At 45.0% G+C, this 12,784-nt stretch overlaps 1 protein-coding gene across 1 annotated transcript in view; it reads left to right on the forward strand.

The window, feature by feature from the left end:
* The window catches only part of LOC122911468, a 79,482-nt gene extending 67,134 nt beyond the window's left edge, over positions 1-12,348 (forward strand). The window contains exons 7-11 of the mRNA XM_044256197.1: positions 1,611-1,810; positions 4,255-4,530; positions 6,091-6,285; positions 8,705-8,851; positions 11,632-12,348. Coding sequence (XP_044112132.1) covers positions 1,611-1,810; positions 4,255-4,530; positions 6,091-6,285; positions 8,705-8,851; positions 11,632-11,687 — 874 coding nt within the window. The 3' untranslated portion in view covers positions 11,688-12,348. The remainder of the gene's footprint in view (positions 1-1,610; positions 1,811-4,254; positions 4,531-6,090; positions 6,286-8,704; positions 8,852-11,631) is intronic.
* The last annotated feature ends 436 nt before the right edge of the window (positions 12,349-12,784 follow it).

The following is a 12,784-nucleotide window of genomic DNA, read 5'->3' on the forward strand; positions in this document are numbered from 1 at the left end:
GTTACTCTGTAAATACGAACCATGTCTTGTTTTTCTTGTTTTCCTCTTGAATTTGTTTTCTGAAATCATCATTTATGTTCCTAAATTGCCTGGATAGCATTTTTCCGGACATCGTTTTAATTTTTAATACGCAGAACATGGTGCTTAATGTGTACCTGTTATGTTTGCTAAGGTCAGCGAGGAACATACAGATAATTAAGTGACAGTTCCTCTTTTGTACCACAGACAGCCTGATAAGGTAAAACAGGCGCATAACTAACAAGTGGAAGATGCGATATGCTGAGTTGTTCCTGCTCTAAGCAGAGGATATGTAAGAGGAAGAGCAGACTACCGTTGTAGGGTCCAAGGAGGTAAATCAGGGAGGTTTCAGGGAATCAATGTCATTTGAGATTTTAGGTTTCTGTGCAGGTTTCTAAGTAAGTATTGGGCCGGAAGGGAAGCAGAAACCCAATGGAGAGTTCTGGGATCGATTCTCTAGGACTTGAAGACCCAAGGCTGAGAAAATGGGAGCTGAGAGGACTCTGGGGTTTGATCCAAGGTTGGTTATGGGATGGTTGGTGTTGACTGAGATGGTTAACTCTGGTATCACCTGTTTACTCTTTCTTGCATGTTTGTTTGGCTATACATTTACTTATTTATTTATTTACTTAAATAAACTCTACCCCCCCCCAGTGTGGGGCTTAAACTCAAAACCCCGTAATCAAGAGTCGCACACTCCGCTGTCTGAGCCAGCCAGGCGCCCCTCACCAATTCACTTGTTAGCAAGGAATTGTCACAGTTGCAGATAAATACTGGTCTGTCCCCAGAGCTAATTGTAGATGAGCATTCTCTTATTTTCTTTGAAGATACTAGTCTCAATTGTTCTTTCAAACAATCTTACATTTTGTTTCATGGTCTTTAAATTGAAATGATTTCATCAAATAACATTTGAATGAGTCCATCTTGAAAAATGCTGGCCCCGTTTATCTTAAACCCAGTGTATCATGCCACACAAAAACACGGCTCTCACCCGCTCTGCTTCTTTTATAAAATTCTGTATACGGTCAACCGTATGAGGACACCACATTTTCAGAAAAATAAGTTTTCCTTTGGTTAGAGTTGTCTCCAGTTCTCTTACTGATTCCATAAAGGGATAACATACTACTGAAATTTTTTCTTACGATTTATTTATTTATTTATTTGACAGAGAGATCACAAGTAGGCAGAGAGGCAGGCAGAGGGAGGGGGGAAGCAGGCTCCCCTGCTTCCTTCAAGCAGGGCTTGATCCCAGGACCCTGGGATCATGACTTGAGCTGAAGGTATAGGCTTTAACCCACTGAGCCAGCCAGGCGCCCCTCTAACTATATGTTTTCAGTATGTCTAAGAATGAAAACAAGTTGCAGGGCCTGCATGATTTTTGAAAAAATACAGCACCTTCCACTTCATTTACCCAAGTACAGTAATAATATAATATCTCTGCCTTACTTAAACTTGTCATCAGAATATCACTGGAACAACCGCTTGGTGAGGTAGGGTTTTGGTTTTATTCCCCCCTCTCGTTTGGTTGACAATAACCTTACCTTTTTCTTGTGTGTGTGTGGTGTGTGTGTGTGTGTGTGTTTTTTTTAAAGGGAATATGCAACAGGCATAGGTCATCGGTTACAGGATCACGGCCTTGTGGTGGAAATGATTCACCTCTCTTCCGAGTCAAGTCTTACAAGAGCGCTCCATGAAGTTAAGGATGATAGGTCGCCATTTTGCATTCTTGTTGAACAGTCTAATGTAAAACTTTCTTCTTGCACTGTAATTATACTTCATGAGTCTATCAAAAGTAAGTTTAGCTCAATCTAGAACTTTCATTTAAAATGGATCCTGCTTTAAAAATATAATAGTTTTTCTTCGTATGCTGGTATACTGTGAAGGTTCATATTTGTCAGTAACTAACCTTGATCTAGTTAAGTAAATGGTGACTTGAATAGGTATCACAAAATACTCTCCTGTGTATTAGGATAATTGAAACTTAAATCATCTTTATTGCTTCTTACTTAAAAATCCAGAATATTTTGACCAAATCTCACCACCATCTTCTCTGCCCTCCGTGGTAAGTCTACAATGTTCATGCATTCTTAGACGACCCTTCTTCCCAGCTTTGCCTCTCTTGTGATACCTCAGACATTTCATTATTCTTAGGCTCGCGAGAGTGCACAAAAATGAGCCCTTCTCTACCCTAAAATACATAGCCTCACGCAGATGCACACATCCTAGACCACCCTCCTGTTTGCCTCTGGGCAGAGTTGCTGCTTCCAGAGAGGAGAGTCTGCCTTGTGGAGGGTCCTCAGCGTCCCCCTTGGAGTCAGAACCAGACGAACCTGGGTTCTGTAGTCCTCTTGGCTCTGTGGAAGCTTTTGGTGCTGTTCTCTGCAGTCCACACTTCCTGAGTTCCTCATGTGCACCAGGCACTGCATGAGATGCAGTCAGGCTGCTTCTCCAACAGGCGCATTATCAGCTTGAGTCGCCCTAGTGGTGTCGGATTTTCACGCTGAGTTGGGAGACCTTTCCCCTGGGCAGATACATAGTGGAGCACTAGTAGTTGAATTCATATCCTGCATGTGGCTCCTGGGACCTTCACAGAAGTCCGTGTCAGACTGATGTCCTAGAATCCAGCTATAATGTTGGGTCTGGAAAAAACAGTAGTGAGTATTGGCTTCCTAATAATCTGGGGGATGCCAGGACATCTTCTGGCCATTCCATTTGCTTTGCTTCTGTATAGTGACCTATACCCACCTAGCCAGCTCTGGTTCAGCACTATTCCCAAGAGCGTGAAACGATGGTTTTTCTCAACATAGATAATGTTTAATTTATTTTAAACAAATAATAAGACTAAACCAAAGTGTAAAAGAAAAGGCATACTCTCAGAAATTATAAACCCCACCTCCCTGGGGATGGGGGTGGGGGAGTTTAATTGAACAGGTTGTGCCGAGGACTAATCACATCTGTTTATATTCATGCAAGATCGCTGAGGAAATAACCACTAAAGTAAGTAGGCCTCTCTTTGACGTTGCATTATTTCTGGCAGTGTTGTTTTATACCTTGCGCGCAGCCATTATGCAGAAGCCCGTGGAGCTGCTTCTGTGCGGAGACAAAACATGTAAGAAGACAGTCAAACGGTGAAACTTCAGCACCTGTAGGCAAATATACATTCATATTTCTTCCTAAATGTAAGCCTAATAAACACTTTAAGGTTTAACCAAATACCATCATTTCCACTGTAGCTCCATAGTGCCCCTTGGATCCTAAATTTGTTCAGATGTGATACATGGAAGACAGGGTAGGGGCCTCTCATCTAAAATGAAACTTTTATGAAGTCTTATTCTCCGTAGGTAAACCCAGGAGAGATTAGGAGACACCTATGCATTGACTGTAGCCATTAAGTTATGTAAAAGCCATTCCTAGTGTCTAGAATTTATTTTATATGTAGTATTTAGGGCCTGGAGCACTCCTGACCTGACCTGGAAAGGCTTTTAACATGATTTAAGATCCCAGAGGCCTGAGCTAAAGACTGCAGAGCCACGCAGAGGATTGTGGGTTACTCCTCAGCCTACAGTGACAGAGCCTAGAAGTCCTGCACCACATGTCTGTGTGTCTGTCTGCCTTTTATCAATGTATTACATATACAGAGTGAAGAGATTAACACTAAAAGGCATGTAGTGAAAACCAGTAGCCCCATGTCTCACCTGCTTGCTTCTTTGAAGGCTCTGTTCTCTGCTTCTTTGTTTCTTCTGTGAATCATTCTTGTCTCAGGTTATCCACTGGATTGCTGGAACCAAATCAAACGCCTTCACTTTTAGGGTTTTTTTCTCTCTCCTTTAAACATGCCCAGTAGCCAGCAATGGGTGAAGTTGCATCCTGCCTTTTTTTAGGCCAGATTTGTTAGCATTAAGAATTCCCATTGATACACATGGCACCTATTTCCATTCTCTTTCTGTCTCTCTCAGTATAGCGTGAAGCTGTCCAACTGTGAAAAGCGGGTCTGTATGGAAAAGGTAAATCAAGCTGCACATGTTACAATTTTGAAACAATGTAATGTTTGATTTTGAAATCGACAGGCACCTGCTTTGGAGGGTCCCAGGCCAGTTGGATCAGTAGACAGTCACATCTGTACTGAAAGCTGACACAGCTTAAACAACACGTAGTTGGATTAACTATGTTATTTTCTGATTTTAAAAGGAATCTGGGCGCCCATTTGATATAAAGCAGGCTCTTTCTCGTCCCTAGTACATCGTCATATGCCCCTGGAAGATGCCCTGGACCTGGTGGCTAAAGAATATAGGAGATTTTTCTCGAAACGGGAGCAGCAGGAACGTGCTGGAATTGCTTTGCAGGCTGGAGATCTGACAGATGACTTCTTGGCCCGGGAGCAACTGACCAGCTACTCTGTCCCTTCGGGCATTCAGCACCTCCTCTTTCTTTTGAGTGAGGGCATGCATTTGTACAGGAATGAGTTGAATCTGCTCATCGACTACCTGAAGACCAGGAAAGGGCACCTGGAAGGTATTTGGCACTGTCTGTTTTCCCTCCCCATATTAAACCCCAGGAAATCCTATTCAGCAAATCCATATGTGAAAGTAAAACTAAGAATTTCTTACTTACTCGAGAGACTGTACTTCTGTAATATAAAGGTGTCTGATAGGAACATGTTCCACACAGGAATTACACAGTTTTTTAATGTGTAACCTTTATAGACTAAAATGCTTTTCTTTTGGGGCGCCTGGGTGGCTCAGTGGGTTAAAGCCTCTGCTTTCAGCTCAGGTCATGATCTCAGGGTCCTGGGATCGAGCCCCAAATCGGGCTCTCTGCTCAGCAGGGAGCCTGCTTCCTCCTCTCTCTCTGCCTGCCTCTCTGCCTACTTGTGATCTCTGTCAAATAAATGAATAAACTCTTTAAAAAAAAATGCTTTTCTAAGCTAAATTTCCTTTTGAATCAGATTTTTAATGTATAAATAGGATGACTTCTCTATATAGATGGACAGGTGGGAAATAGTTTCTGTTCCCTGTCGGTTTACTTTTGTGATTCAAAGGTTTCAGCTTGTTTTTTTTTTTTTTTTTTAATTTATTTATTTGATCACAAGTAGGCAGAGAGGCAGGCAGAGAGAGAGGAGGATTTGATCACAAGTAGGCAGAGAGGCAGGCAGAGAGAGAGGAGGAAGCAGGCTCCCTGCTGAGCAGAGAGCCCGATGCGGGACTCGATCCCAGGACCCTGAGATCATGACCTGAGCCGAAGGCAGCGGCTTAACCCACTGAGCCACCCAGGCGCCCCAAGGTTTCAGCTTGTTAATTGATAACATTTGTAGATTATTTTGAAGTGTATGGTAAACATAAAGAAGTAGTTCCTAATCTTGAAGATTGTAAAGAGCATTCCAGTTATGAGCCAAACTCGTTAAAATGGTGACTTTTCAATTTATTTGTTTTGAGTTGAGTAGGTGAGAAGGAAATAATAATCACTTGTCCCTGTGGGGAAACATAGCTGAACTTCTAGGGCCATGTTAAAGCTTTAAAGAACTCGTTCATCTTATAAAATGTAGAATGTATTTTATTTAAGATTTTATTTATTTATTTGAGACCGAGAGAGAGCACAGAGGGAGAGGGAGAAGCAGACTCCCCTCTGCACAGGGCTTGATCCCAAGACCCTGGGATCATGACCTGAGCTGAAGGCAGACCCTTCACCAACTGAGCCACCCAGGTGCCCCAAAATGTATTTTATTTTTGTACATTTTTGTACCTTCTTCTCAGGGTTGTGGGGGGGGGGCTCATAAACTTGAAACACAATTTTTTTCCCCCCTGAGTGTTTATGTCATTGATTAATTGATTAATTGATTAAGTATAATTGACATTTTCTGTTACTTTCAGGTGTACAGCATAATGATGCGATACTTGTATATATCATCTGATGATGACAGCAACAAGTCTAGTCAACATCCTGTTTCTCTTTGATCGTAGAAACCTCTCAGTCAGAAACATTACGGTCTTCTTTGACTTCCCCGAGTTGTTCCTTTTGCAGCTCGAGCCTCTGCCGCAGACTTCTGGTGACCATTCATTTTCTTCATTTTTCCAGACTTTGAGACACTTGAGTCTTCGGCTACCAGTGATCATTCCTCATTTCAAGGAAGGAGTACCTCTGTCGTGGGCAAGCCGCCTCCACTTCTTCCAACCCCCGGAAAGCCCTCCTTCTCGGGCCCTCATCCCCCACTTCCTGCCAAGTCCCCATTGTTAGGGGACAGACCGGGAGGGGGTCTCCTTCCACCACCAGGTCAGTGCTTCCCTCCAGGAGGAAGAGCTCACGGTGGTTCTGCTGCCTCTACGCGCATGGCTCAGAGAGAGCAGACAGTTGAGAACAGTTGCAGTGTCTTTTGGCATAGTCACAGCGAATGCTAAGATTTCAGAAGACCAGAAGAGACACCTGGAGTTTCAGTGGGTGCCATTTCTCTTGAGTGAATTGCTTAAGTTTTAACATGGGGGACGTGTAGAGGAGCTTTCTTATCAAGGTTGGTGGCCACATTGAGGATGGCTTAAACGGAGTTCCCTTAATATGCATTCTGAATTCCATAGTGTTTTCCAGGCTTTTCTGAGTAGTTGGCATAAATAGTATCTGACATCTGCCTAAAATGAGGTTGTATTACTGTGGACTCCTTCCATTGTAAGTGACAGGGACCTAACTCAGCTTAAAACAAGGAGACCTGACTGGCTTACATAACTGAAAATGCCCAGGGTTGACTCGCTTCCAGCCAAACTGGATCCTGCTGCTCAAGCCTGTTATCAGACATCCATCTCTTCACTCTGGGAGGAGACTTGGGTGTGGCGCTAACCACTTGGGATACCAAGTTCCAGTCAAGCCCAGTGTCCATTATGCCTCTGGTTCTTGGGGTGGCTGGTATCTGAGCCTTTCCTGCCTCTTGAGGGTAAAGAGGTTTTTTGTTTTGTTAAGATTTACTTATTTAATTATTGAGAGAGAGTGAGATTGAGCACGTGCGAGCAGGGAGTGGAGTAGCGGGGAAGGGAGAGAAGCAGACTCCCCACTGAGCGGGGAGCCTGACACAGGGCTTGACCCCACAACCCCGAGATCATGACCTGAGCCGAAATCAAGAGTTGGCCACTTAACTGACTGAGCACCCCCAGGCGCCCCAAGGTCAAAGAGTTTTAACTCCTCTGTAGGCACCCGGAATGCAGTCCCACTCCTTCTGTTCTCATCTTCCAAATATTTGTTGGTACACTCTGTCCCCTCTCCTGTGTTCCTTGTGTATTAACAGTGGGAGCAGAGAAGAAGCTGGATGAGAGCATGTTTTCAGTCTGCCATGTTAAAGACAAAAGTTGGCAGTGAAGTCTTGATAGAAAGGCGGCTTTTCTCCTGGGCCTCAAATAAAACTTGGACCTTGGATGCATTTGTGTCTAAGAGTCAAATATTGCTTTGGTCTTTCATGTGAGCAGGGATCATTTTAGCCAAAAACCTTACGAGCACAATATTTCCACCTTGGCTATTACCGTGGATCAAAATAGAGAGAATGGTTCCTTTTGCTTTGGTCGCTGTACATGTGTATGTCTTTTATTAGCGAAGTCTGTGTGTGTTGAAGATCCACAGCCCTAGGGGTGAATGTTTCTGAGTCCCCTCCCTTTCTGACCTGGTGACCTTTGGGATGATTGGGAATATAGTTCCAAGTCTTCTCTGTTTCTGTCACAACTGGGGCTCTCCTGCTATGCCTTGTGCTTGTTCCTTTCCTTCTGCTGCACTCAACCATGCGCCCCTCTGCCTCAGCCCAGTCCCTTGGTCCACCCTGGACATTCTTAACACCTGGTTCCTGTAAGAAGCCAGTGAGTTAAGAGAAGAAAGGCTCAGGGGGAGCTTTTTTTGCTCTGAGTTGCTTCTCATCCTTGCTGAAGGTTTTTTAAAAAATGCAGACCTCAGAAAGGGCTAGGTGCCTGCCTCAGGGCCTTGGCATCAACTGTAGGAATAAATGCCCTGTTCAACAGGGTGAGGTCGGCAGGGCAGATCGACTGCCTGAGAGAGAGTGACAGGGTGCTAGGTCATGTGGGAGACCCCCAGGACCATGTCCAGGCTGATGTTCTGGGGGGACGGATGTTAGATTCTTGGGAACAGTATGCTTCAGGTATGTTACAGATCTGCTTTTATGACCTGTCCGGGAAAATGATGGCTGAGAGAATACATTCCGAGTGTCAAAGAAAACATTTGGAACAAATCCCACTTGTGGAAAGGTGAGGGTGGAGAACCGGGATGTCAAGACACACACGCACGCACATGTGGACTAGATGAAGGGTTCGCAAACTTTTTAAGGGCCAAATAGTAAATATGTTATTTTTAGTGTTTACAGGCCAAGAAGCAAAGTTAAGGATATTGTGTATACTTCTATAATCATTGAAAACATAATTATTTAAAAATGAGAAAGCCGTCTCAGCTCATAGGTCATACCAAAACAAACAGTGGGCTGATTTTGGCCCCCAGACTCTAGTTTGCGAGGCCCTGGATAAGCACTGAGGCCTAGTCTGGGCCCAGAGGGGGCTTGGTCGAGCTCGGAGGAGTTGAGATTTATGTGTGTGGCAGGTGCTCCTGCTCAGCCCTTCTCTAAAGATTAAGGAAAAGTCCCTTTGTGGGAGCAGCAGGAATCACCTTCATCATATATCTTCTGGTTTATGTTTTGTTTTTTCATTCTCTGCAGGACTGGGCAACCCCAAAGGTCTGTTTGCCCCTCCCCTGCTCCCAGCAGCCCCCTCCAAGAGACCTGCTCCTTTGGGATGCCCCTGCCCCAAGCGTGCCAAGCGTCCGCTGCTTGGGGAGAAACCAGGCCTTCTAGTACCACCTCCAGGTGAGTAGCCAGCGAGCTCATGCTGTCCACTGGCGCTTTCTGCGACAGAGGAGATGTTCTGCAGCTGTGTGGCTGGACGTGACAGCTGTGGGCCGCATGTGGCTGTTGAAACGTGGCTGGTAAGACTGAGGAACTGAATTTTCAGTTGTGTTTAAGTGTAATTAATTTGAGTGAGTATCATCACATAGTAATTATAGAGTAGTGACATGTGGCTAGGGGCTGCCTAAGTGGTCAGTGTGGTTCTAGGTTACTGGATGTGACAAGAGGCTATAGCAGTAGGTAAGAAAGTGTGTTATGTTTTTACAGTGTAGAAACCTACTTTTTTCCTAGTCTCCCCTCCCCTTTTAAAGCTGCAGATGTACTTGAAAAGGGAAATACATTTCTAACAAATGGACATTATTGTCAGTCGCTGTAAAATAGAAGGTAACCCTAATAAGGAGACCGCAGAAGAGTATTGCCGCTAGAAACTACTGCCGGTCTCAGTCTCCGAGCGTAGGGCTTTTCTAGCTTCTGGTTAGGAAAGGAGATTACTGAGAGTCAGGGAGGTGTTAATGGGAAACCAGCACTACTAGAAAAAGAAACTCCTTGACCGTGACTCTCCAGGAGGATTGCAAGAAGTTGGCAAAGGGAGCATGTTCTCACGAGGTTGAATGTCCTGTAATCATGTGCACGCGTATCGCTGACGTCACCCGGAGGGGTGCACTTTGTTTCTGCTTGGCTCGGGGAGATGCACCGCCTCCCTGCTGCCTGGCAGGTGGACCGGGACCCGACCTGTCAGAACTTAAGGTAGTGATTGATTGATACGCAGCCGTGGCTCCGAGTCTGCGCAGGAAGACAGGCTTTTCCTCTCTTCTTTCTAAGTGCAGGCCTGGCCAGCTCTTCTCTGGTTGCCTTTCCTCCTGTATGGCTGGGGGAGATGAGGCCAGAGGCCCCGAAGCTGCCCTCGACCCCACCAGGGCACAAAGGTGGTGGTGAGAGCTGCGATGCTGGGGTGGAAGGCGGCCAAGCAGGCATTTTGCTGACTTCATCTCTAGTCATTCAGGCTTTCTGAGCCTAAGGAAAGGCGCTGCCCAGAGTTATTCTTGGTTCATTGTTAGGTTTGAGTTCTCTTTTGAGATTTGATGCCTAAACCCCAGCTCTTAGGAAAGTGAGCTTTTGTCCCTCTCTGCTTTTCATGCAGGACACATTTTTCATGATAATTACTGCCGTTTTAAAGTCTCAGTCCTCGGGGACCTGGCTGGTTCTGTTAGTTGATCTTGAGGTCGTGAGTTCGAGCCCTACATTAGAGGTAGAGTTTACTCTAAAAAAATAGGTGAAGTCTCATCTTCTGTGTTTTAGTCAAATCTAGTTTTGCAAGATGTACATGCTGTGGTTGTGGTATAATGGATGTGTGTTTATAAAATGGTGACAAGACAGGGAACATGCATAGGTTCATGATCCCTACCCTCCTGGGAACCTAGACCGTCTCTTTCATTCTGAAGATCCTTTTCTGATAGACCTCATTTTGGGGAAATTTTGAGAATTTTCCTTACCTAAAATGGCCCTCTGTGCCCCAAATTCCAGGACTAATAGAGAAGACATTTTAAAAATATTTTTTAGGGGCGCCTGGGTGGCTCAGTGGGTTAAGCCTCTGCCTTCGGCTCAGGTCATGATTTCAGGGTCCTGGGATTGAGCCCTGCATCAGACTCTCTGCTCTGCAGGGAGCCTGCTTCCTCCTCTCTCTGCCTCTCTGCCTGCTTGTGATCCTATCTGTCAGATAAATAAATAAAATCTTAAAAAAAAAAATTTTTTTTTAAAGATATATTTATTTGACACAGAGGGAGAGAGATCATAAGTAGGCAGAGAGGGGGAAGCAGGCTCCCCACTGAGCAGAGAGCCCGATGCGGGGCTTGATCCCAGGACCCTGAGACCACTACCCAAGCCAGAGGCTCAACCCACTGAGCCAAGGCAGAGGCTCAACCCACTGAGCCACCCAGGTACCCCCTAGAAAACATTTTTAAAAAACAAGAGTGAAAACATGGAGGCTGCCTATACAAGGCATAAGGGTAGTAGTTACCACGCACTGAGTTCTTGTCCTGCGGCAGGCATTGAGGTAATCTCATTTAGTCTTCAAACAACCCTGCAAGGTACATAGTGAGATCATCTCCCTTTTCCACATGAGTCACTAAGGCTCAGGGGGTGAGGAGCCTGGCCAGGGTCACACAGTGGTACTGGTGGGGCAGACACTGCACAGCAGCCATGGGACTCCCTGCTCAGTGCTCTTCCCTACCTCACAGTCCAGAAAGTTGTCAGGTTTTGCTTGGATCCAAGTTTTGCCACATCCTTCCCTTCACAGTGGAAGGACTGCAGAAATTTTGAGGGAAGGAGTGGTTGTAGTTTGTCCAGGGCTTCTGGGAAACCCAAGAGCTGGCTTTGGAGGAAGTCGGGTGTTAGCGTGTCTGGAGAGGGAGAGGCACCAGGCACCAGGATCTCCTGTGGATAAAGAGGGACCTTTGGGTGAAGTGTTTCTAACTCAGCAAAGGTGGTGTTGGGAGCAGGTGTCCCCTAGTGTTTTGTAAGGCAAGGTTTAGCACCAGCCACCAGGATTAAGTGAGGTAATATGCATGAAAAGCTTTTAAGATGCCCCAAGCGTGGCACAGATGTCCGCCTGCTGAGGTCGCAGCTAGGTGGGTGTGCTTCTGTCTGCAGAGGTGGGCGCGGATGGAGGGCTGTGGGCCAGCTGGGCCTGTGCAGACGAGGCAGGACACGTCACTGATTCTGCTGGTTCCTCCTCTTTGCAGCTCTTCAGTCAGTGCTGCACAAGCAGACGGCGCAGCCCCCATCTCTGCTGAAATAAAGAAAGCTCCCGGAGCCAGGAGAACAGAGTGGCTGCTGCCCAGATGGCGGCTTCACCCTCCTTCCAGGACCGAGGCCCCTTTCTGATCCCACGGCTCTGGTGTCTGGGCCGTGGGTGTGAATGTGCTTCCCTTCTGCCCAGTAACGTGGTCCCGTGGAAACACGTTTCCTGTTTGGAGTGTCTGTGCCAAGGTAGAGATGTGTGGAAGGTCATTGTTGTAGAAATTGGATCTTAAAGTTGTTAATTATATACATACTAAAATAAAATAAAAACTTTGAGCTTTTACATACCGGTTGCCACTTTTTAAGGACTTGTTATTTTGGAATAAGTTCAGATTTATAGAAAATTCCCAGGGATAATAAAGGGGAGCTCCCTTTATCCAACTTGCCCTGGTGTTGACATCTTACAAAACCATGGTATCTTTATTGGGAAATTTGCATTAGTACAGGAATATTCACTATATCGTAGACTTAATTCGTATTTTACCAGCTTTTCTGCTAATGTCATTTTTCTGTTTCAGGAAGGTGCCACATTACGTTTAGACTCTGACTTCATTATGTTCCACTGTTTTTATTAGGAAGCATTGAAGTATACAGAAGATTTGAATAACATATACAATGAACACTCATATATTCTGTATCAACACATTCCCCTTTTTAAAAATTTTTTGTGCATTTCTTTTTTTAAATTTAAATTTAATTAATCAACATATAATGTATTATTGGTTTCAGAGGTTAGAGGTCAGTGATTGATCAGTCTTAAGTAACACCCAGTGCTCATTCCATCAGGTGCCCTCCTCAGTGTCCATCACCCAGTTAGCCCATCTCCCCACCCACCGTCCCTCCAGCAACCCTCAGTTCATTTCCTGTGATTAAGAGTCTCTTAACGGTTTGTCTCCCTCTCTGATTTCCTTGATTTGTTTTTTCCTCTCTTCCCTGTGATCATGTTTTGTTTCTTAAATTCCACATATGAGTGAGATTATATGATGATTGTCTTTCTCTGATTGACTTACTTCGCTTAGCATAATACCCTCTAGTTCCATCCACGTCATTGCAAATGGCAAGATTTCATTTTCCTTTTTATGTCTGAGTAATAGT

Source organism: Neovison vison, chromosome 7, assembly GCF_020171115.1.
Source record: "Neovison vison isolate M4711 chromosome 7, ASM_NN_V1, whole genome shotgun sequence".
In the NCBI taxonomy this organism is placed as follows: Eukaryota; Metazoa; Chordata; class Mammalia; order Carnivora; family Mustelidae; genus Neogale; species Neogale vison.